Raw genomic sequence first — 27,032 nt, 5'->3', positions numbered from 1 at the left:
ACCACTCCCTCACTCTCCCCCTACCTCCCTCACTCTCTCTCCCCCTCCCTCCCTCACTCTCTCGCCCCCTCCCTCCCTCTCTCTCCCTCCTCCCTCCCTCACTCTCTCTCCCTCCTCCCTCCCTCACTCTCTCTCCCTCCTCCCTCCCTCACTCTCTCTCCCTCCTCCCTCCCTCACTCTCTCTCCCTCCTCCCTCATTCTCTCTGACTCCTCCCTCACTCTCCCCCCACGTCCCTCACTCACTCTCCCCCTCCCTCCCTCACTCACTCTCCCCCTCCCTCCCTCTCCCCCTCCCTCCCTCCCTCACTCACTGTCCCCCTCCCTCCCTCACTCACTCTCCCCCTCCCTCCCTCACTCTCCCCCTCCCTCCCTCCCTCACTCTCCCCCTCCCTCCCTCCCTCTCCCCCTCCCTCCCTCACTCACTCTCCCCCTCCCTCCCTCCCTCCCGCTCCCACTCCCTCACACAGTCTCCCCCTCCCTCACTCACTCTCCCTCTCCCTCACTCACTCTCCCTCTCCCTCACTCACTCTCCCCCTCCCTCACTCACTCTCCCCCTCCTTCCCTCACTCTCTCCCCCTCCCTCCCTCACTCACTCTCCCCCTCCCTCCTTCTCCCCCTCCCTCCCCCCTCCCTCCCTCGCTCAGTCTCCCCCTCCCTCCCTCGCTCAGTCTCCCCCTCCCTCACTCACTCTCCCCCTCCCTCACTCACTCTCCCCCTCCCTCCCTCACTCTCCCCCTCCCTCCCTCACTCTCCCCCTCCCTCCCCCTCCCTCCCTCACTCTCCCCCTCCCTCCCTCGCTCAGTCTCCCCCTCCCTCCCTCACTCTCCCCCTCCCTCCCTCCCTCTCCCCCTCCCTCCCTCCCTCCCTCTCCCCCTCCCTCCCTCCCTCACTCTCACCCTCCCTCCCTCACTCACTCTCACCCTGCCTCCCTCCCTCACACCCTCCCTCCCTCACTCACTCTCACCCTCCCTCCCTCACTCTCACCCTCCCTCCCTCACTCTCACCCTCCCTCCCTCACTCACTCTCCCCTCCCTCACTCACTCTCCCCTCCCTCACTCACTCACTCTCCCCCCCTCCCTCCCTCACTCACTCACTCTCCCCCCCTCCCTCCCTCCCTCTCCCCCTCCCTCCCTCACTCACTCTCCCCCTCCCTCACTCTCCCCCTCCCTCCCTCACTCACTCTCCCCCCTCCCTCCTTCACTCTCCCTCCCTCACTCACTCTCCCCCTCCCTCCCTCCCTCACTCTCCCCCCTCCCTCCCTCACTCACCCCCTCCCTCCCTCCCTCACCCCCCTCCCTCCCTCCCTCACCCCCCTCCCTCCCTCCCTCACTCTCCCCCCTCCCTCCCTCACTCGCCCCCTCCCTCCCTCACTCTCCACCTCCCTCCCTCACTCTCCACCTCCCTCCCTCACTCTCTCTCCCTCCCTCACTCACTCTCCCCCTCCCTCCCTCCCTCTCCCCCTCCCTCCCTCACTCACTCTCCCCCTCCCTCCCTCACTCTCCACCTCCCTCCCTCCCTCTCTCTCCCCCTCCCTCTCTCTCCCCCTCCCTCACTCTCTCCCTCCCTCACTCTCTCTCTCCCCCCTCCCTCACTCATTCTCTCTGACCCCTCCCTCTCTCTCCCCCTCCCTCTCTCTCCCCCCTCCCTCTCTCTCACCCCTCCCACTCCCTCACTCACTCTCCCCCTCCCTCCCTCACTCTCCCCCTCCCTCCCTCACTCTCCCCCTCCCTCCCTCACTCTCCCCCTCCCTCCCTCACTCTCCCCCTCCCTCCCTCACTCACTCTCCCCCTCCCTCCCTCACTCACTCTCCCCCTCCCTCACTCACCCCCTCCCTCCCTCACTCTCCACCTCCCTCCCTCCCTCACTCTCTACCTCCCTCCCTCCCTCTCCCTCCCTCACTCTCTCTCCCTCCCTCTCTCTCTCTCTCCCCCCTCCCTCACTCATTCTCTCTGACCCCTCCCTCACTCTCCCCCTACCTCCCTCACTCACTCTCCCCCTCCCTCCCTCACTCTCTCTCCCCCTCCCTCCCGCACTCTCTCTCCCCCTCCTTCACTCTCTCTCCCCCTCCCTCCTTCACTCTCTTTCCCTCCTCCCTCCCTCACTCGCTCTCCCCCCTCCCTCTCTCTCCCCCTCCCTCTCTCTCCCACTCCCCCTCCCTCACTCACTCTCTCCCCTCCCTCCCTCACTCTCTCTCCCAATCTCCACTGACTTGTTCCAGCCTGACTCCGGCTGCCTCGTTCTCCTGATTCTCACTGGTGAGCCTATCAACAGCAAATACAGGGAGGAATCATCCTGTGATTGGTAGAACAGCATTTTTCAAATATATAATGTCCAACAGGTTTGACAGGCAAAGTACAGAAGCCTCGGGGGCCACAATGTGGATGGTGAGCTGCAACTTGGACAGGCCTGATTGATGTATTTTACTGTAAGCTTGTCTAGCACAAATATGGGCTGGGTTTCAGGTTTTTATAATATGACAAATTTACCTGCCACAATCTGGTAGCTTGTGTTCAATGGGCTAGATAATGTATTTTTCAACACTAAGGTTAACCCGTTGACTGAGCTTCTTTTAATTACTCAAAATGCTATTTCATTTCTTAATATCAGCTTTTCTGAAAAACATGGCAATCTGCTCCTCCTGGCCTCATTCAGATGCCAAGGATTCTAAATTTTCTTAGTGCGACACCAAAAGGCAATGTTGTGATGGGATAATTCCTGTTACATTGCAGCACAAGTGCCTAGTCCCGGAGTTGCATGCACACGCAAAAAAAATTCCCGACAACTGATGCTCCCAAATTTCTGAGTTATGGATTTGAAATTAGAGTCTATTTCGATGGGTCCTCAATCATTCACACCCTATGTCAATGGCAAGAATTTTGTTCAGCATTGCCTTCCACTTTTGTATAAACTAATAAAGTACAATTAAACATTTTCCTCAACTGCTAATTCTTGATCCAGGGGGATAAGTCATTGTTATCCTGGGCTAAAATATTAATTTGGCTGATAGCTAGCCTCAAGGCAGCCAAACAATGAGAGTCTGGGTTTTAGTTTGGTTAAAACCAGCAGGAATTGGGGCTCAGGGGACCAGGCAGAGGCCTTCGGCCTTCTCCCTCCCACCCAATCTCAGAGTTTAGGATCAGTCTGTAAGCTGTGCCAATGCAGCAGTGGTCACAACGAGTAACAGAGAAAGCCCAGGCTGACATTACTGTCATCCTGGGTAAAACTCAACTTCACCTGGAATTTGGACTCAGACTCAGCCTCGAAGACCGGTATTGCAGATCAGTCTTGGAATGGACTGCCACCTTGCCTGGCTTTTGACAACAGCCACAACTATAAATATCATTTGAAATCTCTTCTCAAAAAAAGAAAAATATATAATTATTTAGTTGATATGAATTGTCGGGCAGTGTAAACGGCTAATGCTGCACTGGAATTTAGCTCATGGAACATGTTCCCAGATGGTTTGAATGTTGATGTTGGAAGTGTGAGTGTTTACTCTGTTCACTTCTAACACTGACTATGTTAACAGAGAGACTGAGTCAGCCCTTTAGGGGTGAGGTGATTAAAGCAATGTTGCTACCTGTGAATGGGCTCCTCAGGGCATCCAACATCATCAGTTGTACATCTGAAGACATAAAACAAAATATTTTAGAGAAAATACAAACTGGGAGAGGAATACTGAAGCTCTCACTGATTCAGCAGCTGCTATTTACTCACGAATGACTGCAGTTTGTTGGACATAGCTGACAGAAGCCATTTTCATCGGCATATTTCCAGATATGCCCGTGTAACCCACTTGGACATTTCTCCACACAGTGCGTACCATCCTTGTAATGAGCACACTCCACACAGTCATCAGCTCCCTAATGGTGAAAAGAAAAAGATCAACACCATTTGAGCCTCTGCATAAGGCTCCCTAGTCCTTCCACGCTGAGCTCAATTAACTCAACAAGGCAAAGAAAGAAAGGCAATGCCTGTCACGAATGTGTAATAATTCTCATAACATTATTGTGATTTACTGTAAAAGTAGGTTATTAGTGTTTTTGGATAATTTGCGTGTGCGTGATTTAATTGAATTGGAGACAGCTGGTCTGAAGGCTTTAACTCGTCAAAAGAAGCTAAGTTTGAAATGCCAAATACATAAACATGGCTGAAGTCTTAGAAAATGAGATGAGGAGAATTTGCATTTTTAGATAATTTAGGGTGGCTTGAATTTCAAAGAGCTGGTACACCTAGCCAGAGAAGCTAGGCCAAGCAGTGTGTTTATTTTTCCCAAGGGTTACTGATAATATTATCAATATTTCACCATGAAATGATTTATATTATAAGAAAGGTAAAGTTCCAATGACATATGGAAACAATGGGATTTACATTAAAAGGGAGAAATAGGTATAAAGGAGAATGACGCTCTGTGTCAGGGGAAGGCATTGTAAGATCTACCAGAAGTGTGAGAAGCCTCCAGTATTTGTGCATTAAGCCTGCTGTCTACAGAAACCGAAGCTAGGAAAAGCCACTTTGAATTCTACTGTCCAGGGTATTGTGTTAACTTGCTGGCATCTATTTAAATCATTTTTTTTTAACCATTGCCTTAACGGGGGTGTAAGTGGAAGCCAGATTAATTAGGGTTTTTAAGAGTTATTATAGTAGTAATTTGTAGACCTATGTATGTGCTTGAAATCTTTTCTTTTGTTCATAAATATCTAATTTAGTTTTCTAAAAAAAAATCTGAAGTCTTGGTGAACTTATTACTACTGAATTCAGGGCACACATCTCGAAATAAAATACAAATTGCAAAACTGTTGTGACTGCGTGATCAAGTTTCCCTCGTAGATTTGATCTGTCTGACACACATCATCTGTCGTGTCATAACCATGCCTCATTTAGATAGTTAGCAGCTGAGCCACAGGGGCCAACAACTTGCATTTATATAGCACCTGGATGGTAGTAACATGTTCCAAAACACTTCACAGCAGCATATGCAGACAAATATTGGCACCGAGTCACATAGAGAGATATTAGGGCGGGTTACAAAAATGCTTAGCCAAGAGGTATTTAAGGCACCTTGAGGAGTGTCTTAAGGGGTTTAGAGAGAGAATTCTAGAGTTTAGGGTCTCAGCATCTGAAGGTGTGGCCACCAATGGTGGAGCAATGGAAAACAGAGCTGCGACATAGGCCAGAAATGCAGGAGCATGGAGGTTTGAGGCTGTAGGGCTGGAGGGGACTGAGAAGGAAACACGGCAATGCTAGCCTTGGACAGGAGAATAAGAATTTTAAAATCAAGGCATTGCTGTGGAAGTTCATGAGATTTGTGCTGCATTAGCTACTTTTACAACTGGCTTCAGGACCTCAGGTTAGGTGTGAGAAAAATGCGAGTGTGCAGTTGTGATGTCTTCATGGTGGAGTCCCTTCCCAATATTTAAACCCAGTTTGGTTTCTGTAACATCTGCAGCAGGAATGTCCAGTAACCAAGGCAAATCGAGCCTGTAGTGCACCAGGGTCACAGGGCAAAGGTCAACTGTACTAAATAATTGGCATGAAATCTGAGTACAGCTCTGACCATGTGCTGCTGCTCACTAAAAGGAAGATGCAGAAAATCAGTCCTGCAATTGAAATTTAAAGAGTAGTAACCGCTCAAAGATGAGAGACTGCACATGGGGGTAAAGCACAGTGTATGTGGGTGGAAAGAAGTCAGTGAAGACTGCGGGGATGTGAAACAGAACCCCTCACAAACAGAGGTGACTACCGGCCCGCCCGCCATCCCCTCATTTGATGTCCCACAAAGCAGCTGTGTTGTTAAACGAGGTGTGAGTGAGGCACATGATGACTGGCCACTGGGGAAGACACTGAGCACAGTCACAGCACACAACAGAAGGCCGTCTGCAAGTCAGTTGGCGGGCCTTTTCAAGACCCTTCCCATCATCATACTGCTTGCTCCCCAAGTCAGGCTGAGCATTCACACCTACTGCCTCACACCAAAGCTAGCATATAAGTGAGGATTTCACCTCACACTGAAGGCAGTACCCAGTTTACAAAGGAAAGGTACAGGGACTTTTTCCAACTCAACAATTCTCCCATTCTCCCTACCCCCTCTACTCCTTTCCTTTTTTTTTTACTCACTCCCTGCCCAGGAACACCTTCTCTGCACCCAAGTCCTCCTCTCCAATTACTCCTAATCAGCCATGACTGAGGGCTATCCCTTACTGATCATGCATAAGCTTGGTGTGTTAACAGGTTTGTGACTGTACAGCCACTGGTGTGTGAAGCAAGCAGTCAAACTGTTCCACAGGCAGATGCCAGGAGATTCTTTACCATCCCTCTGCAGCTCAGGTTTTTGTTCTGTGGGAGGCACTCCTTGTGACACTGAATACAGGACGACTCATGAAGATACTCCCTCACCACCCTGGAATAAAGAAAAACAAAGCATGAGTTAAGAAAGCAGCTAGACTCTTATCCTGATTCACTTTTCTCCCCAAACACTCTCATACCACTCCACCCATAGCCTCCCCCTCAACCCTCCCTGTCGCATTTAGTTAATGCACTCCTACCCTTCGTATAAGTTGCACGATTCCACACACTCCCGGCCTCGGAAGAACTTTTTGCAGGAGATGCAATTTGTTGGTCCTGGGCCCCAACAGGTGCTGTTTGTGCACAGGCTGTTGCAGATACTCCCTTCAGCTTCTGCAAGGAAAAGGAAGTCAGAGGCAAAAATCAGACAGAACTTTGACTTGTGACCAGGTGAGAGGAATTCCAGGTTTCTTCACAGCTCTGCTGACACCACAAACACCTGGGCTGTACAGTGCCTATGCAATGAATCATTTCCTTTAACCCACTGTGTGTACTGTATGTGTACAGGAACTAACACCGAGACATCCACCGGCTACACAGTACCAGACAGGAGTGACTGAAATGGAAATTTTGATCTCTTATATACAGTAGGTCCTCAATGAAAGTTGTAGCTGTTTCCCGAAAAATGCAACTTTAAGTGAAACAGCTTTAAGTGAATCAGATTTTTCTCTGTAGGACATTTTCCATCAGTAAAAAAACATTAAAACATTATACCCTGTAAGTTGAAATACTTTACCTTGTTAAATTCCTATATTGGCAAATGAAATAACTTTTAAAATAAAATTCAAAAATATTTTAGAAATATATTAACTTTCTACTTACCTCTCACTCGTTGCCTCTCCTGCTCGTGCCAATCCCGCTTGCCGAACCTCTCACTTGCCAGACATACTGCTCCCCCACTCTCTGGTTCGTGACCTCTGCTGCTCACTGACTCTCCCCTGCTCGCTGCAGGTCCTCCGGTGCTGTCTCTGCCTCTCTCTGACCCCGTCCCAGTCGCTGTGGATTCTCTCTCTCTCCAAACCTCCTGCTCCCTGCCTGTTCCACTCGCCTGACTCCTCGCTGTGAGCGAGGGCTTTGGGGATGAGCAGCAAAAGGCAGGAAGAGCAGCTTCAACTTCCAAGTGCTGAGCTGGAGACACAGCGAGAGGGAGAATCAGGGAGCGGCAGATGCCGCAAACCAGAGAACTGGCAGTGAGAGGGAGGGTCAGGGAATGGGAGAGGCAGCAAACTGGAGGGCCAGCGGTGAGAGGGGGGGTCGGTGTAATGGAGCAGCAAAGGCCAGCTTCAAAATGGCACTGATTGAGCACCTTCTAAACTTGCAACCTCTAGCACCTAGAAGGACAGGGGCAGCAGATGCGTGGGAACACCACCAGCAAGAACCCCCTCCAAGCCACACATCTTGACTTGAGAGATATATCGTTGTTCCTTCACTGTCGCTGGGTCAAAATCCTGGAGCTTCCTCCCTAACAACACTGTGGGTGTACCTACACCACATGGACCGCAGCGGTTCAAGAAGGCAGCTCACCACCACTTTCTCAAAGGCAACTAGGGATAGGCAATAAATACTGGCCCAGCCAACAACGCTAACATCTCGTGAAAGAATTTTTAGAAAGGGTGCCAAATGATTTTAAAACGAAAACTCACAACACTAAATGTGAATACAGGCCCCATTAATTGATCGACGTTAAAGTGGAATGACTTAAAACATGGAAACTTAATACGGGGACTTACTGCATAAAGATCACTCAAACAACATTGTCTGGACTCCATACCCAACACTAACTAATAAATAAACATAACCAAAGCTGAGTATTAACGATATCAGAACCACACTGGCCAGTGTTTCTATTATAGACCATTTCAGTCAACTTTCATATTGTCAAGTGCAATACTTAACAACATTTTATATTTAGATAGAGCCTTTAACGTAATGAAACCTCCCAAGGCTTTTCACGGGAATATTATGAAACAAAGCATGCCATCGAGCCATATAAGATGATATTAGGTCAGATATTAGGACAAAAAACTTGGTCAGCGGCAGGTTTTGTGAAGTGTCTTGACAGAGGAAAGCAAGATCAAGAGGCGGAAGAATTCTAGAGCTCGGGGCCTAGGCAACCGAAGGTGTAGCCAACAACAAGCGATTAAAATAGGGGATACTCGAGAGGCCAGAATTAGGGAAACGCAGACATCTCAGAGGCTCGTGGGGCTGGAGGAGGTTACAGGAAAACCTTCCAGCTCTCAGCAACATCACTAACACCCAATAAAGACAATCTATTCATACTGAATGGAAAGATATAAGCAAGTGCTTCACTTGTTTCTATTTCTTTTACTGATTTGGCCACAAAGGGTTCAGGAGCCAGCGTAACGTGATTGAACAACTTGGCCAGTAGATGTTCCTACTTACGGCACACGTCCTGTGGTTTGTTGGCTGTTATCAATGCCTCCTGACTTTCCTCCTTAAACAGCTGGTTCCAGGGAATGGAGCTGACGTAGCAGAGGTTAGGGTTCTGATGAATGAGCACCAGCCCATTACTAATATCTTTCAGAGACCGAAACCCCAGGGATTGTATCTGGAGATTCTGCACTAATAATGCATAAGCACCTCTGTAACCAGAGAAGGAACCAAATCAGAATTCAAAACCAATTAACAATCTGTCTTGAATACATCCAGCAGCCGGAGCGCGCCACGTACACCGCTGCCGGGACCGGAGCGCGCCACGTACACCGCCGCTGGGACCGGAGCGCGCCGCGTACACCGCCGCTGGGACCGGAGCGCGCCGCGTACACCGCCCCCGGGACCGGAGCGCGCCGCGTACACCGCCGCCGGGACCGGAGCGCGCCGCGTACACCGCCGCCGGGACCGGAGCTTGGTGATTGGTGTGAGCGTGGTGTGTGCACAGTGATTGATGTGAGCGCGGCGTGTGCACAGTGATTGGTGTGAGCGCGGCGTGTGCACAGTGATTGGTGTGAGCGCGGCGTGTGCACAGTGATTGGTGTGAGCGCGGCGTGTTCACAGTGATTGGTGTGAGCGCGGCGTGTGCACAGTGATTGGCGTGGACTGGGTGTGTGCACAGTGATTGGTGTGGAGCGCGGCGTGTGCACTGTGATTGGTGTGAGTGCGGTGTGTGCACAGTGATTGGTGTGGACTGGGTGTGTGCACAGTGATTGGTGTGGAGCGCGGCGTGTGCACTGTGATTGGTGTGGACTGGGTGTGTGCACAGTGATTGGTGTGGACTGGGTGTGTGCACAGTGATTGGTGTGGACTGGGTGTGTGCACACTGATTGGTGTGGACTGGGTGTGTGCACACTGATTGGTGTGGACTGGGTGTGTGCACACTGATTGGTGTGAGTGCGGCGTGTGCACAGTGATTGGTGTGAGCGCGGTGTGTGCACAGTGATTGGTGTGAGCGCGGCGTGTGCACAGTGATTGGAGTGAGCGCGGCGTGTGCACAATGATTGGTGTGAGCGCAGTGTGTGCACAGTGATTTGTGTGGACTGGGTGTGTGCACAGTGATTGGTGTGAGCGCGGTGTGTGCACAGTGATTGGTGTGAGCGCGGCGTGTGCACAGTGATTGGTGTGAGCGCAGTGTGTGCACAGTGATTTGTGTGGACTGGGTGTGTGCACAGTGATTGGTGTGAGCGCGGTGTGTGCACAGTGACTGGTGTGAGCGCGGAGTGTGCACAGTGATTGGTGTGAGCGCGGTGTTTGCACAGTGATTGGTGTGAGCGCGGCGTGTGCACAGTGATTGGTGTGGACTGGGTGTGCACAGTGATTGGTGTGAGCGCGGTGTGTGCACAGTGATTGGTGTGGACTGGGTGTGTGCACAGTGATTGGTGTGACCGCGGTGTGTGCACAGTGATTGGTGTGAGCGCAGCGTGTGCACAGTGATTGGTGTGGACTGGGTGTGTGCACAGTGATTGGTGTGAGCGCGGTGTGTGCACAGTGATTGGTGTGGACTGGGTGTGTGCACAGTGATTGGTGTGGACTGGGTGTGTGCACAGTGATTGGTGTGGACTGGGTGTGTGCACAGTGATTGGTGTGAGTGCGGCGTGTGCACAGTGATTGGTGTGAGCGCGGCGTGTGCACAGTGACTGGTGTGAGCGCAGTGTGTGCACAGTGATTTGTGTGGACTGGGTGTGTGCACAGTGATTGGAGTGAGCGCGGTGTGTGCACAGTGATTGGTGTGAGTGCGGTGTGTGCACAGTGATTGGTGTGAGCGCCGTGTGTGCACAGTGACTGGTGTGAGCGCGGCGTGTGCACAGTGATTGGTGTGAGCGCGGTGTGTACACAGTGATTGGTGTGAGCGCGGTGTGTGCACAGTGATTGGTGTGAGCGCCGTGTGTGCACAGTGACTGGTGTGAGAGCGGCGTATGCACAGTGATTGGTGTGAGTGCGGTGTTTGCACAGTGACTGGTGTGAGCGCGGCGTGTGCACAGTGATTAGTGTGGACTGGGTGTGTGCACAGTGATTGGTGTGGACTGGGTGTGTGCACAGTGATTGGTGTGACCGCGGTGTGTGCACAGTGATTGGTGTGAGCGCGGCGTGTGCACAGTGATTGGCGTGAACTGAGTGTGTGCACAGTGATTGGTGTGAGCGCGGTGTGTGCACAGTGATTGGTGTGGACTAGGTGTGTGCACAATGATTGGTGTGGACTGGGTGTGTGCACAGTGATTGGTGTGGACTGGGTGTGTGCACAGTGATTGGTGTGGACTGGGTGTGTGCACAGTGATTGGTGTGGACTGGGTGTGTGCACAGTGATTGGTGTGGACTGGGTGTGTGCACAGTGATTGGTGTGGACTGGGTGTGTGCACAGTGATTGGTGTGGTCTGGGTGTGTGTACAGTGATTGGTGTGGACTGGGTGTGTGCACAGTGATTGGTGTAAGCACGGTGTGTGCACAGTGATTGGTGTGCACTGGGTGTGTGCACAGTGATTGGTGTGAGCGCGGCGTGTGCACAGTGATTGGTGTCGACTGGGTGTGTGCACAGTGATTGGTGTGAGCGCAGCGTGTACACAATGATTGGTGTGGACTGGGTGTGTGCACAGTGATTGGTGTGAGCGCGGTGTGTGCACAGTGATTGGTGTGAGCGCGGTGTGTGCACAGTGATTGGTGTGAGAGCAGCGTGTGCACAGTGATTGGTGTGAGCGCAGCGTGTGCACAGTGACTGGTGTGGACTGGGCGTGTGCACAGTAATTGGTGTGAGCAGGGTGTGTGCACAGTGATTGGTGTGAGCACAGCGTGTGCATAGTGATTGGTGTGAGCACAGCGTGTTCACAGTGATTGGTGTGAGCGCGTTGTGTGCACAGTGATTGGTGTGAGCGCGGCGTGTGCACAGTGATTGGTGTGAGCGCGGTATGTGCACAGTGATTGGTGTGGACTGGGTGTGTGCACAGTGATTGGTGTGAGCGCGGTGTGTGCACAGTGATTGGTGTGGACTGGGTGTGTGCACAGTGATTGGTGTGGACTGGGTGTGTGCACAGTGATTGGTGTGAGCGCGGTGTGTGCACAGTGATTGGTGTGGACTGGGTGTGTGCACAGTGATTGGTGTGGACTGGGTGTGTGCACAGTGATTGGTGTGAGCGCGACGTGTGCACAGTGATTGGTGTGGACTGGGTGAGTGCACAGTGATTGGTGTGGACTGGGTGTGTGCACAGTGATTGGTGTGAGCGCGGCGTGTGCACAGTGATTGGTGTGAGCGCGGCGTGTGCACAGTGATTGCTGTGAGCGCGGCGTGTGCACAGTGATTGGTGTGAGCGCGGCGTGTGCACAGTGATTGGTGGGAGCGCGGTGTGTGCACATTGATTGGTGTGAGCGCGGTGTGTGCACAGTGATTGGTGTGGACTGGGTGTGTGCACAGTGATTGGTGTGGAATGGGTGTGTGCACAGTGATTGGTGTGAGCGCGGCGTGTGAACAGTGATTGGTGTGAGCACGGCGTGCGCACAGTGATTGGTGTGAGCGCGGCGTGTGCACAGTGAATGGTGTGGACTGGGTGTGTGCACAGTGATTTGTGTGAGCGCGGTGTGTGCACAGTGATTGGTGTGGACTGGGTGTGTGCACAGTGATTGGTGTGAGTGTGGCGTGCGCACAGTGATTGGTGTGGACTGGGTGTGCACAGTGATTGGTGTGAGCGCGGTGTGTGCACAGTGATTGGTGTGAGCGCGGTGTGTGCACAGTGACTGGTGTGAGCGCGGGGTGTGCACAGTGATTGGTGTGAGCGCGGTGTTTGCACAGTGATTGGTGTGAGCGCGGCGTGTGCACAGTGATTGGTGTGGACTGGGTGTGTGCACAGTGATTGGTGTGAGCGCGGTGTGTGCACAGTGATTGGTGTGGACTGGGTGTGTGCACAGTGATTGGTGTGACCGCGGTGTGTGCACAGTGATTGGTGTGAGCGCAGCGTGTGCACAGTGATTGGTGTGGACTGGGTGTGTGCACAGTGATTGGTGTGAGCGCGGTGTGTGCACAGTGATTGGTGTGAGCGCGGTGTGTGCACAGTGATTGGTGTGGACTGGGTGTGTGCACAGTGATTGGTGTGGACTGGGTGTGTGCACAGTGATTGGTGTGGACTGGGTGTGTGCACAGTGATTGGTGTGGACTGGGTGTGTGCACAGTGATTGGTGTGAGTGCGGCGTGTGCACAGTGATTGGTGTGAGCGCGGCGTGTGCACAGTGATTGGTGTGAGCGCAGTGTGTGCACAGTGATTTGTGTGGACTGGGTGTGTGCACAGTGATTGGAGTGAGCGCGGTGTGTGCACAGTGATTGGTGTGAGTGCGGTGTGTGCACAGTGATTGGTGTGAGTGCGGTGTGTGCACAGTGATTGGTGTGAGCGCCGTGTGTGCACAGTGACTGGTGTGAACGCGGCGTGTGCACAGTGATTGGTGTGAGCGCGGTGTGTACACAGTGATTGGTGTGAGCGCGGTGTGTGCACAGTGATTGGTGTGAGCGCGGCGTGTGCACAGTGATTGGTGTGAGCGCGGTGTTTGCACAGTGATTGGTGTGAGCGCGGCGTGTGCACAGTGATTAGTGTGGACTGGGTGTGTGCACAGTGATTGGTGTGGACTGGGTGTGAGCACAGTGATTGGTGTGACCGCGGTGTGTGCACAGTGATTGGTGTGAGCACGGCGTGTGCACAGTGATTGGTGTGAACTGAGTGTGTGCACAGTGATTGGTGTGAGCGCGGTGTGTGCACAGTGATTGGTGTGGACTAGGTGTGTGCACAATGATTGGTGTGAGCGCGGTGTGTGCACAGTGATTGGTGTGGACTGGGTGTGTGCACAGTGATTGGTGTGGACTGGGTGTGTGCACAGTGATTGGTGTGGACTGGGTGTGTGCACAGTGATTGGTGTGGACTGGGGGAGTGCACAGTGATTGGTGTGGACTGGGTGTGTGCACAGTGATTGGTGTGGACTGGGTGTGTGTACAGTGATTGGTGTGGACTGGGTGTGTGCACAGTGATTGGTGTAAGCGCGGTGTGTGCACAGTGATTGGTGTGCACTGGGTGTGTGCACAGTGATTGGTGTGAGCGCGGCGTGTGCACAGTGATTGGTGTCGACTGGGTGTGTGCACAGTGATTGGTGTGAGCGCAGCGTGAACACAATGATTGGTGTGGACTGGGTGTGTGCACAGTGATTGGTGTGAGCGCGGTGTGTGCACAGTGATTGGTGTGAGCGCAGCGTGTGCACAGTGATTGGTGTGAGCGCAGCGTGTGCACAGTGACTGGTGTGGACTGGGTGTGTGCACAGTGATTGGTGTGAGCACGGTGTGTGCACAGTGATTGGTGTGAGCACAGCGTGTGCACAGTGATTGGTGTGAGCACAGCGTGTTCACAGTGATTGGTGTGAGCGCGGCGTGTGCACAGTGATTGGTGTGAGCGCGGTGTGTGCACAGTGATTGGTGTGGACTGGGTGTGTGCACAGTGATTGGTGTGGACTGGGTGTGTGCACAGTGATTGCTGTGAGCGCGGTGTGTGCACAGTGATTGGTGTGGACTGGGTGTGTGCACAGTGATTGGTGTGGACTGGGTGTGTGCACAGTGATTGGTGTGAGCGCGGTGTGTGCACAGTGATTGGTGTGGACTGGGTGTGTGCACAGTGATTGGTGTGAGCGCGACGTGTGCACAGTGATTGGTGTGGACTGGGTGAGTGCACAGTGATTGGTGTGGACTGGGTGTGTGCACAGTGATTGGTGTGAGCGTGGCGTGTGCACAGTGATTGGTGTGAGCGCGACGTGTGCACAGTGATTGGTGTGGACTGGGTGAGTGCACAGTGATTGGTGTGGACTGGGTGTGTGCACAGTGATTGGTGTGAGCGTGGCGTGTGCACAGTGATTGGTGTGAGCGCGGCGTGTGCACAGTGATTGGTGTGAGCGCGGCGTGTGCACAGTGATTGGTGGGAGCGCGGTGTGTGCACATTGATTGGTGTGAGCGCGGTGTGTGCACAGTGATTGGTGTGGACTGGGTGTGTGCACAGTGATTGGTGTGGAATGGGTGTGTGCACAGTGATTGGTGTGAGCGCGGCGTGTTCACAGTGATTGGTGTGAGCGCGGCGTGTGCACAGTGATTGGCGTGGACTGGGTGTGTGCACAGTGATTGGTGTGGAGCGCGGCGTGTGCACTGTGATTGGTGTGGACTGGGTGTGTGCACAGTGATTGGTGTGGACTGGGTGTGTGCACAGTGATTGGTGTGGACTGGGTGTGTGCACAGTGATTGGTGTGGACTGGGTGTGTGCACAGTGATTGGTGTGGACTGGGTGTGTGCACACTGATTGGTGTGGACTGGGTGTGTGCACACTGATTGGTGTGAGTGCGGCGTGTGCACAGTGATTGGTGTGAGCGCGGTGTGTGCACAGTGATTGGTGTGAGCGCGGCGTGTGCACAGTGATTGGAGTGAGCGCGGCGTGTGCACAATGATTGGTGTGAGCGCAGTGTGTGCACAGTGATTTGTGTGGACTGGGTGTTTGCACAGTGATTGGTGTGAGCGCGGTGTGTGCACAGTGATTGGTGTGAGCGCGGCGTGTGCACAGTGATTGGTGTGAGCGCAGTGTGTGCACAGTGATTTGTGTGGACTGGGTGTGTGCACAGTGATTGGTGTGAGCGCGGTGTGTGCACAGTGACTGGTGTGAGCGCGGAGTGTGCACAGTGATTGGTGTGAGCGCGGTGTTTGCACAGTGATTGGTGTGAGCGCGGCGTGTGCACAGTGATTGGTGTGGACTGGGTGTGCACAGTGATTGGTGTGAGCGCGGTGTGTGCACAGTGATTGGTGTGGACTGGGTGTGTGCACAGTGATTGGTGTGACCGCGGTGTGTGCACAGTGATTGGTGTGAGCGCAGCGTGTGCACAGTGATTGGTGTGGACTGGGTGTGTGCACAGTGATTGGTGTGAGCGCGGTGTGTGCACAGTGATTGGTGTGGACTGGGTGTGTGCACAGTGATTGGTGTGGTCTGGGTGTGTGCACAGTGATTGGTGTGGACTGGGTGTGTGCACAGTGATTGGTGTGAGTGCGGCGTGTGCACAGTGATTGGTGTGAGCGCGGCGTGTGCACAGTGATTGGTGTGAGCGCAGTGTGTGCACAGTGATTTGTGTGGACTGGGTGTGTGCACAGTGATTGGAGTGAGCGCGGTGTGTACACAGTGATTGGTGTGAGCGCGGTGTGTGCACAGTGATTGGTGTGAGCGCGGTGTGTGCACAGTGACTGGTGTGAGAGCGGCGTGTGCACAGTGATTGGTGTGAGTGCGGTGTTTGCACAGTGATTGGTGTGAGCGCGGCGTGTGCACAGTGATTAGTGTGGACTGGGTGTGTGCACAGTGATTGGTGTGGACTGGGTGTGTGCACAGTGATTGGTGTGACCGCGGTGTGTGCACAGTGATTGGTGTGAGCGCGGCGTGTGCACAGTGATTGGCGTGAACTGAGTGTGTGCACAGTGATTGGTGTGAGCGCGGTGTGTGCACAGTGATTGGTGTGGACTAGGTGTGTGCACAATGATTGGTGTGGACTGGGTGTGTGCACAGTGATTGGTGTGGACTGGGTGTGTGTACAGTGATTGGTGTGGACTGGGTGTGTGCACAGTGATTGGTGTGGACTGGGTGTGTGCACAGTGATTGGTGTGGACTGGGTGTGTGCACAGTGATTGGTGTGGTCTGGGTGTGTGTACAGTGATTGGTGTGGACTGGGTGTGTGCACAGTGATTGGTGTAAGCACGGTGTGTGCACAGTGATTGGTGTGCACTGGGTGTGTGCACAGTGATTGGTGTGAGCGCGGCGTGTGCACAGTGATTGGTGTCGACTGGGTGTGTGCACAGTGATTGGTGTGAGCGCAGCGTGTACACAATGATTGGTGTGGACTGGGTGTGTGCACAGTGATTGGTGTGAGCGCGGTGTGTGCACAGTGATTGGTGTGAGCACGGTGTGTGCACAGTGATTGGTGTGAGAGCAGCGTGTGCACAGTGATTGGTGTGAGCGCAGCGTGTGCACAGTGATTGGTGTGAGCACAGCGTGTGCATAGTGATTGGTGTGAGCGCGTTGTGTGCACAGTGATTGGTGTGAGCGCGGCGTGTGCACAGTGATTGGTGTGAGCGCGGTATGTGCACAGTGATTGGTGTGGACTGGGTGTGTGCACAGTGATTGGTGTGAGCGCGGTGTGTGCACAGTGATTGGTGTGGACTGGGTGTGTGCACAGTGATTGGTGTGGACTGGGTGTGTGCACAGTGATTGGTGTGAGCGCGGTGTGTGCACAGTGATTGGTGTGGACTGGGTGTGTGCACAGTGATTGGTGTGGACTGGGTGTGTGCACAGTGATTGGTGTGAGCGCGACGTGTGCACAGTGATTGGTGTGGACTGGGTGAGTGCACAGTGATTGGTGTGGACTGGGTGTGTGCACAGTGATTGGTGTGAGCGCGGCGTGTGCACAGTGATTGGTGTGAGCGCGGCGTGTGCACAGTGATTGCTGTGAGCGCGGCGTGTGCACAGTGATTGGTGTGAGCGCGGCGTGTGCACAGTGATTGGTGGGAGCGCGGTGTGTGCACATTGATTGGTGTGAGCGCGGTGTGTGCACAGTGATTGGTGTGGACTGGGTGTGTGCACAGTGATTGGTGTGGAATGGGTGTGTGCACAGTGATTGGTGTGAGCGCGGCGTGTGAACAGTGATTGGTGTGAGCGCGGCGTGCGCACAGTGATTGGTGTGAGCGCGGCGTGTGCACAGTGAATGGTGTGGACTGGGTGTGTGCACAGTGATTTGTGTGAGCGCGGTGTGTGCACAGTGATTGGTGTGGACTGGGTGTGTGCACAGTGATTGGTGTGAGTGTGGCGTGCGCACAGTGATTGGTGTGGACTGGGTGTGCACAGTGATTGGTGTGAGCGCGGTGTGTGCACAGTGATTGGTGTGAGCGCGGTGTGTGCACAGTGACTGGTGTGAGCGCGGGGTGTGCACAGTGATTGGTGTGAGCGCGGTGTTTGCACAGTGATTGGTGTGAGCGCGGCGTGTGCACAGTGATTGGTGTGGACTGGGTGTGTGCACAGTGATTGGTGTGAGCGCGGTGTGTGCACAGTGATTGGTGTGGACTGGGTGTGTGCACAGTGATTGGTGTGACCGCGGTGTGTGCACAGTGATTGGTGTGAGCGCAGCGTGTGCACAGTGATTGGTGTGGACTGGGTGTGTGCACAGTGATTGGTGTGAGCGCGGAGTGTGCACAGTGATTGGTGTGAGCGCGGTGTGTGCACAGTGATTGGTGTGGACTGGGTGTGTGCACAGTGATTGGTGTGGACTGGGTGTGTGCACAGTGATTGGTGTGGACTGGGTGTGTGCACAGTGATTGGTGTGGACTGGGTGTGTGCACAGTGATTGGTGTGAGTGCGGCGTGTGCACAGTGATTGGTGTGAGCGCGGCGTGTGCACAGTGATTGGTGTGAGCGCAGTGTGTGCACAGTGATTTGTGTGGACTGGGTGTGTGCACAGTGATTGGAGTGAGCGCGGTGTGTGCACAGTGATTGGTGTGAGTGCGGTGTGTGCACAGTGATTGGTGTGAGCGCCGTGTGTGCACAGTGACTGGTGTAAACGCGGCGTGTGCACAGTGATTGGTGTGAGCGCGGTGTGTACACAGTGATTGGTGTGAGCGCGGTGTGTGCACAGTGATTGGTGTGAGCGCGGCGTGTGCACAGTGATTGGTGTGAGCGCGGTGTTTGCACAGTGATTGGTGTGAGCGCGGCGTGTGCACAGTGATTAGTGTGGACTGGGTGTGTGCACAGTGATTGGTGTGGACTGGGTGTGAGCACAGTGATTGGTGTGACCGCGGTGTGTGCACAGTGATTGGTGTGAGCACGGCGTGTGCACAGTGATTGGTGTGAACTGAGTGTGTGCACAGTGATTGGTGTGAGCGCGGTGTGTGCACAGTGATTGGTGTGGACTAGGTGTGTGCACAATGATTGGTGTGAGCGCGGTGTGTGCACAGTGATTGGTGTGGACTGGGTGTGTGCACAGTGATTGGTGTGGACTGGGTGTGTGCACAGTGATTGGTGTGGACTGGGTGTGTGCACAGTGATTGGTGTGGACTGGGGGAGTGCACAGTGATTGGTGTGGACTGGGTGTGTGCAGTGATTGGTGTGGACTGGGTGTGTGTACAGTGATTGGTGTGGACTGGGTGTGTGCACAGTGATTGGTGTAAGCGCGTTGTGTGCACAGTGATTGGTGTGCACTGGGTGTGTGCACAGTGATTGGTGTGAGCGCAGCGTGTGCACAGTGATTGGTGTCGACTGGGTGTGTGCACAGTGATTGGTGTGAGCGCAGCGTGAACACAATGATTGGTGTGGACTGGGTGTGTGCACAGTGATTGGTGTGAGCGCGGTGTGTGCACAGTGATTGGTGTGAGCGCAGCGTGTGCACAGTGATTGGTGTGAGCGCAGCGTGTGCACAGGGACTGGTGTGGACTGGGTGTGTGCACAGTGATTGGTGTGAGCACGGTGTGTGCACAGTGATTGGTGTGAGCACAGCGTGTGCACAGTGATTGGTGTGAGCACAGCGTGTTCACAGTGATTGGTGTGAGCGCGGCGTGTGCACAGTGATTGGTGTGAGCGCGGTGTGTGCACAGTGATTGGTGTGGACTGGGTGTGTGCACAGTGATTGGTGTGGACTGGGTGTGTGCACAGTGATTGGTGTGAGCGCGGTGTGTGCACAGTGATTGGTGTGGACTGGGTGTGTGCACAGTGATTGGTGTGGACTGGGTGTGTGCACAGTGATTGGTGTGAGCGCGGTGTGTGCACAGTGATTGGTGTGGACTGGGTGTGTGCACAGTGATTGGTGTGAGCGCGACGTGTGCACAGTGATTGGTGTGGACTGGGTGAGTGCACAGTGATTGGTGTGGACTGGGTGTGTGCACAGTGATTGGTGTGAGCGCGGCGTGTGCACAGTGATTGGTGTGAGCGCGGCGTGTGCACAGTGATTGGTGTGAGCGCGGCGTGTGCACAGTGATTGGTGGGAGCGCGGTGTGTGCACATTGATTGGTGTGAGCGCGGTGTGTGCACAGTGATTGGTGTGGACTGGGTGTGTGCACAGTGATTGGTGTGGAATGGGTGTGTGCACAGTGATTGGTGTGAGCGCGGCGTGTGACAAGTGATTGGTGTGAGCGCGGCGTGCGCACAGTGATTGGTGTGAGCGCGGCGTGTGCACAGTGAATGGTGTGGACTGGATGTGTGCACAGTGATTTGTGTGAGCGCGGTGTGTGCACAGTGATTGGTGTGGACTGGGTGTGTGCACAGTGATTGGTGTGGAATGGGTGTGTGCACAGTGATTGGTGTGAGCGCGGCGTGTGACAAGTGATTGGTGTGAGCGCGGCGTGCGCACAGTGATTGGTGTGAGCGCGGCGTGTGCACAGTGAATGGTGTGGACTGGATGTGTGCACAGTGATTTGTGTGAGCGCGGTGTGTGCACAGTGATTGGTGTGGACTGGGTGTGTGCACAGTGATTGGTGTGAGTGTGGCGTGCGCACAGTGATTGGTGTGGACTGGGTGTGCACAGTGATTGGTGTGAGCGCGGTGTGTGCACAGTGATTGGAGTGAGCGCGGTGTGAGCAGTGATTGGTGTGAGCGCGGTGTGTGCACAGGGATTGGTGTGGACTGGGTGTGTGCACAGTGATTGGTGTGGATTGGGTGTGTGCACAGTGATTGGTGTGGACTGGGTGTGGGCACAGTGATTGGTGTGGACTGGGTGTGTGCACAGTAATTGGTGTGGACTGGGTGTGTGCACAGTGATTGGTGTGGACTGGGTGTGTGCACAGTGATTGGTGTGGACTGGGTGTGTGCACAGTGATTGGTGTGGACTGGGTGTGTGCACAGTGATTGGTGTGAGCGCGGCGTGTGCACAGTGATTGGTGTGAGCGCTGTGTGTGCACAGTGATTTGTGTGGACTGGGTGTGTGCACAGTGATTGGTGTGGACTGGGTGTGTGCACAGTGATTGGTGTGAGTGCGGCGTGTGCACAGTGATTGGTGTGAGCGCCGTGTGTGCACAGTGACTGGTGTGAGCGCGGCATGTGCACAGTGATTGGTGTGGACTGGGTGTGTGCACAGTGATTGGTGTGAGCGCGGTGTGTGCACAGTGATTGGTGTGAGCGCGCCGTGTGCACAGTGATTGGTGTGAGCACGCCGTGTGCACAGTGATTGGTGTGAGCGCGCCGTGTGCACAGTGATTGGTGTGAGCGCGCCGTGTGCACAGTGATTGGTGTGAGCGCGGTGTGTGCAGTGATTGGTGTGAGCGCGGTGTGTGCACAGTGATTGGTGTGGACTGGGTGTGTGCACAGTGATTGGTGTGGACTGGGTGTGCGCCCAGGGATTGGTGTGGACTGGGTGTGTGCACAGTGATTGGTGTGGACTGGGTGTGCGCCCAGGGATTGGTGTGGACTGGGTGTGTGCACAGTGATTGGTGTGGACTGGGTGTGTGCACAGTGATTGGTGTGGACTGGGTGTGTGCACAGTGATTGGTGTGCACTGGGTGTGTGCACAGTGATTGGTGTGAGCGCGGCGTGTGCACAGTGATTGGTGTCGACTGGGTGTGTGCACAGTGATTGGTGTGAGCGCAGCGTGAACACAATGATTGGTGTGGACTGGGTGTGTGCACAGTGATTGGTGTGAGCGCGGTGTGTGCACAGTGATTGGTGTGGACTGGGTGTGTGCACAGTGATTGGTGTGGACTGGGTGTGTGCACAGTGATTGGTGTGAGCGCGGCGTGTGCACAGTGATTGGTGTCGACTGGGTGTGTGCACAGTGATTGGTGTGAGCGCAGCGTGTACACAATGATTGGTGTGGACTGGGTGTGTGCACAGTATTGGTGTGAGCGCGGTGTGTGCACAGTGATTGGTGTGAGCGCGGTGTGTGCACAGTGATTGGTGTGAGCGCAGCGTGTGCACAGTGATTGGTGTGAGCGCAGCGTGTGCACAGTGACTGGTGTGGACTGGGCGTGTGCACAGTAATTGGTGTGAGCACGGTGTGTGCACAGTGATTGGTGTGAGCACAGCGTGTGCATAGTGATTGGTGTGAGCGCGGCGTGTGCACAGTGAATGGTGTGGACTGGGTGTGTGCACAGTGATTTGTGTGAGCGCGGTGTGTGCACAGTGATTGGTGTGGACTGGGTGTGTGCACAGTGATTGGTGTGAGTGTGGCGTGCGCACAGTGATTGGTGTGGACTGGGTGTGCACAGTGATTGGTGTGAGCGCGGTGTGTGCACAGTGATTGGTGTGAGCGCGGTGTGTGCACAGTGACTGGTGTGAGCGCGGGGTGTGCACAGTGATTGGTGTGAGCGCGGTGTTTGCACAGTGATTGGTGTGAGCGCGGCGTGTGCACAGTGATTGGTGTGGACTGGGTGTGTGCACAGTGATTGGTGTGAGCGCGGTGTGTGCACAGTGATTGGTGTGGACTGGGTGTGTGCACAGTGATTGGTGTGACCGCGGTGTGTGCACAGTGATTGGTGTGAGCGCAGCGTGTGCACAGTGATTGGTGTGGACTGGGTGTGTGCACAGTGATTGGTGTGAGCGCGGTGTGTGCACAGTGATTGGTGTGAGCGCGGTGTGTGCACAGTGATTGGTGTGGACTGGGTGTGTGCACAGTGATTGGTGTGGACTGGGTGTGTGCACAGTGATTGGTGTGGACTGGGTGTGTGCACAGTGATTGGTGTGGACTGGGTGTGTGCACAGTGATTGGTGTGAGCGCGGCGTGTGCACAGTGATTGGTGTGAGCGCAGTGTGTGCACAGTGATTTGTGTGGACTGGGTGTGTGCACAGTGATTGGAGTGAGCGCGGTGTGTGCACAGTGATTGGAGTGAGTGCGGTGTGTGCACAGTGATTGGTGTGAGCGCCGTGTGTGCACAGTGACTGGTGTGAACGCGGCGTGTGCACAGTGATTGGTGTGAGCGCGGTGTGTACACAGTGATTGGTGTGAGCGCGGTGTGTGCACAGTGATTGGTGTGAGCGCGGCGTGTGCACAGTGATTGGTGTGAGCGCGGTGTTTGCACAGTGATTGGTGTGAGCGCGGCGTGTGCACAGTGATTAGTGTGGACTGGGTGTGTGCACAGTGATTGGTGTGGACTGGGTGTGAGCACAGTGATTGGTGTGACCGCGGTGTGTGCACAGTGATTGGTGTGAGCACGGCGTGTGCACACTGATTGGTGTGAACTGAGTGTGTGCACAGTGATTGGTGTGAGCGCGGTGTGTGCACAGTGATTGGTGTGGACTAGGTGTGTGCACAATGATTGGTGTGAGCGCGGTGTGTGCACAGTGATTGGTGTGGACTGGGTGTGTGCACAGTGATTGGTGTGGACTGGGTGTGTGCACAGTGATTGGTGTGGACTGGGTGTGTGCACAGTGATTGGTGTGGACTGGGGGAGTGCACAGTGATTGGTGTGGACTGGGTGTGTGCACAGTGATTGGTGTGGACTGGGTGTGTGTACAGTGATTGGTGTGGACTGGGTGTGTGCACAGTGATTGGTGTAAGCGCGGTGTGTGCACAGTGATTGGTGTGCACTGGGTGTGTGCACAGTGATTGGTGTGAGCGCGGCGTGTGCACAGTGATTGGTGTCGACTGGGTGTGTGCACAGTGATTGGTGTGAGCGCAGCGTGAACACAATGATTGGTGTGGACTGGGTGTGTGCACAGTGATTGGTGTGAGCGCGGTGTGTGCACAGTGATTGGTGTGAGCGCAGCGTGTGCACAGTGATTGGTGTGAGCGCAGCGTGTGCACAGTGACTGGTGTGGACTGGGTGTGTGCACAGTGATTGGTGTGAGCACGGTGTGTGCACAGTGATTGGTGTGAGCACAGCGTGTGCACAGTGATTGGTGTGAGCACAGCGTGTGCACAGTGATTGGTGTGAGCACAGCGTGTTCACAGTGATTGGTGTGAGCGCGGCGTGTGCACAGTGATTGGTGTGAGCGCGGTGTGTGCACAGTGATTGGTGTGGACTGGGTGTGTGCACAGTGATTGGTGTGGACTGGGTGTGTGCACAGTGATTGCTGTGAGCGCGGTGTGTGCACAGTGATTGGTGTGGACTGGGTGTGTGCACAGTGATTGGTGTGGACTGGGTGTGTGCACAGTGATTGGTGTGAGCGCGGTGTGTGCACAGTGATTGGTGTGGACTGGGTGTGTGCACAGTGATTGGTGTGAGCGCGACGTGTGCACAGTGATTGGTGTGGACTGGGTGAGTGCACAGTGATTGGTGTGGACTGGGTGTGTGCACAGTGATTGGTGTGAGCGCGGCGTGTGCACAGTGATTGGTGTGAGCGCGGCGTGTGCACAGTGATTGGTGTGAGCGCGGCGTGTGCACAGTGATTGGTGGGAGCGCGGTGTGTGCACATTGATTGGTGTGAGCGCGGTGTGTGCACAGTGACTGGTGTGGACTGGGTGTGTGCACAGTGATTGGTGTGGAATGGGTGTGTGCACAGTGATTGGTGTGAGCGCGGCGTGTGACAAGTGATTGGTGTGAGCGCGGCGTGCGCACAGTGATTGGTGTGAGCGCGGCGTGTGCACAGTGAATGGTGTGGACTGGATGTGTGCACAGTGATTTGTGTGAGCGCGGTGTGTGCACAGTGATTGGTGTGGACTGGGTGTGTGCACAGTGATTGGTGTGAGTGTGACGTGCGCACAGTGATTGGTGTGGACTGGGTGTGCACAGTGATTGGTGTGAGCGCGGTGTGTGCACAGTGATTGGAGTGAGCGCGGTGTGAGCGCGGTGTGTGCACAGGGATTGGTGTGGACTGGGTGTGTGCACAGTGATTGGTGTGGATTGGGTGTGTGCACAGTGATTGGTGTGGACAGGGTGTGGGCACAGTGATTGGTGTGGACTGGGTGTGTGCACAGTAATTGGTGTGGACTGGGTGTGTGCACAGTGATTGGTGTGGACTGGGTGTGTGCACAGTGATTGGTGTGGACTGGGTGTGTGCACAGTGATTGGTGTGGACTGGGTGTGTGCACAGTGATTGGTGTGAGCGCGGCGTGTGCACAGTGATTGGTGTGAGCGCTGTGTGTGCACAGTGATTTGTGTGGACTGGGTGTGTGCACAGTGATTGGTGTGGACTGGGTGTGTGCACAGTGATTGGTGTGAGTGCGGCGTGTGCACAGTGATTGGTGTGAGCGCCGTGTGTGCACAGTGACTGGTGTGAGCGCGGCATGTGCACAGTGATTGGTGTGGACTGGGTGTGTGCACAGTGATTGGTGTGAGCGCGGTGTGTGCACAGTGATTGGTGTGAGCGCGCCGTGTGCACAGTGATTGGTGTGAGCACGCCGTGTGCACAGTGATTGGTGTGAGCACGCCGTGTGCACAGTGATTGGTGTGAGCGCGCCGTGTGCACAGTGATTGGTGTGAGCGCGCCGTGTGCGCAGTGATTGGTGTGAGCGCGGTGTGTGCAGTGATTGGTGTGAGCGCGGTGTGTGCACAGTGATTGGTGTGGACTGGGTGTGTGCACAGTGATTGGTGTGGACTGGGTGTGCGCCCAGGGATTGGTGTGGACTGGGTGTGTGCACAGTGATTGGTGTGGACTGGGTGTGCGCCCAGGGATTGGTGTGGACTGGGTGTGTGCACAGTGATTGGTGTGGACTGGGTGTGTGCACAGTGATTGGTGTGGACTGGGTGGGTGCACAGTGATTGGTGTGATCGCGGTGTGTGCACAGTGATTGGTGTGAGCGCAGTGTGTGCACAGTGATTTGTGTGGACTGGGTGTGTGCACAGTGATTGGTGTGAGCGCCGTGTGTGCACAGTGACTGGTGTGAGCGCGGCGTGTGCACAGTGATTGGTGTGGACTGGGCGTGTGCACAGTGATTGGTGTGGACTAGGTGTGTGCACAGTGATTGGTGTGGACTGGGTGTGTGCACAGTGATTGGTGTGAGCGCGGCGTGTGCACAGTGATTGGTGTCGACTGGGTGTGTGCACAGTGATTGGTGTGAGCGCAGCGTGTACACAATGATTGGTGTGGACTGGGTGTGTGCAGGTATTGGTGTGAGCGCGGTGTGTGCACAGTGATTGGTGTGAGCGCGGTGTGTGCACAGTGATTGGTGTGAGCGCAGCGTGTGCACAGTGATTGGTGTGAGCGCAGCGTGTGCACAGTGACTGGTGTGGACTGGCCGTGTGCACAGTAATTGGTGTGAGCACGGTGTGTGCACAGTGATTGGTGTGAGCACAGCGTGTGCATAGTGATTGGTGTGAGCACAGCGTGTTCACAGTGATTGGTGTGAGCGCGTTGTGTGCACAGTGATTGGTGTGAGCGCGGCGTGTGCACAGTGATTGGTGTGAGCGCGGTATGTGCACAGTGATTGGTGTGGACTGGGTGTGTGCACAGTGATTGGTGTGAGCGCGGTGTGTGCACAGTGATTGGTGTGGACTGGGTGTGTGCACAGTGATTGGTGTGGACTGGGTGTGTGCACAGTGATTGGTGTGAGCGCGGTGTGTGCACAGTGATTGGTGTGAGCGCGGTGTGTGCACAGTGATTGGTGTGAGCGCGGTGTGTGCACAGTGATTGGTGTGGACTGGGTGTGTGCACAGTGATTGGTGTGGACTGGGTGTGTGCACAGTGATTGGTGTGAGCGCGACGTGTGCACAGTGATTGGTGTGGACTGGGTGAGTGCACAGTGATTGGTGTGGACTGGGTGTGTGCACAGTGATTGGTGTGAGCGCGGCGTGTGCAGTGATTGGTGTGAGCGCGGCGTGTGCACAGTGATTGGTGTGAGCGCGGCGTGTGCACAGTGATTGGTGTGAGCGCGGCGTGTGCACAGTGATTGGTGGGAGCGCGGTGTGTGCACATTGATTGGTGTGAGCGCGGTGTGTGCACATTGATTGGTGTGGACTGGGTGTGTGCACAGTGATTGGTGTGGAATGGGTGTGTGCACAGTGATTGGTGTGAGCGCGGCGTGTGAACAGTGATTGGTGTGAGCGCGGCGTGCGCACAGTGATTGGTGTGAGCGCGGCGTGTGCACAGTGAATGGTGTGGACTGGGTGTGTGCACAGTGATTTGTGTGAGCGCGGTGTGTGCACAGTGATTGGTGTGGACTGGGTGTGTGCACAGTGATTGGTGTGAGTGTGGCGTGCGCACAGTGATTGGTGTGGACTGGGTGTGCACAGTGATTGGTGTGAGCGCGGTGTGTGCACAGTGATTGGTGTGAGCGCGGTGTGTGCACAGTGACTGGTGTGAGCGCGGGGTGTGCACAGTGATTGGTGTGAGCGCGGTGTTTGCA

General features: G+C 54.7%; 1 protein-coding gene across 2 annotated transcripts in view; it reads right to left on the bottom strand.

Annotated features, from left to right (window-relative positions):
* The window catches only part of LOC121269029 (receptor tyrosine-protein kinase erbB-2-like), a 145,188-nt gene that overhangs the window by 23,371 nt on the left and 94,785 nt on the right, over positions 1–27,032 (bottom strand). For both annotated transcript variants that reach the window (XM_041173414.1, XM_041173415.1), the window contains exons 12-16: positions 8,749–8,948; positions 6,546–6,678; positions 6,310–6,400; positions 3,718–3,863; positions 3,581–3,625 (exon numbers count right to left, since the gene is read on the bottom strand). In XM_041173414.1, the coding sequence (XP_041029348.1) occupies positions 3,581–3,625; positions 3,718–3,863; positions 6,310–6,400; positions 6,546–6,678; positions 8,749–8,948 (615 nt within the window). The remainder of the gene's footprint in view (positions 1–3,580; positions 3,626–3,717; positions 3,864–6,309; positions 6,401–6,545; positions 6,679–8,748; positions 8,949–27,032) is intronic.

The sequence above is a fragment of the Carcharodon carcharias genome, chromosome 23, assembly GCF_017639515.1.
Source record: "Carcharodon carcharias isolate sCarCar2 chromosome 23, sCarCar2.pri, whole genome shotgun sequence".
Classification (NCBI taxonomy): Eukaryota; Metazoa; Chordata; class Chondrichthyes; order Lamniformes; family Lamnidae; genus Carcharodon; species Carcharodon carcharias.
Note: the sequence above shows the minus strand (reverse complement) of the source record. Positions and strands in the feature narration are given on the sequence as shown.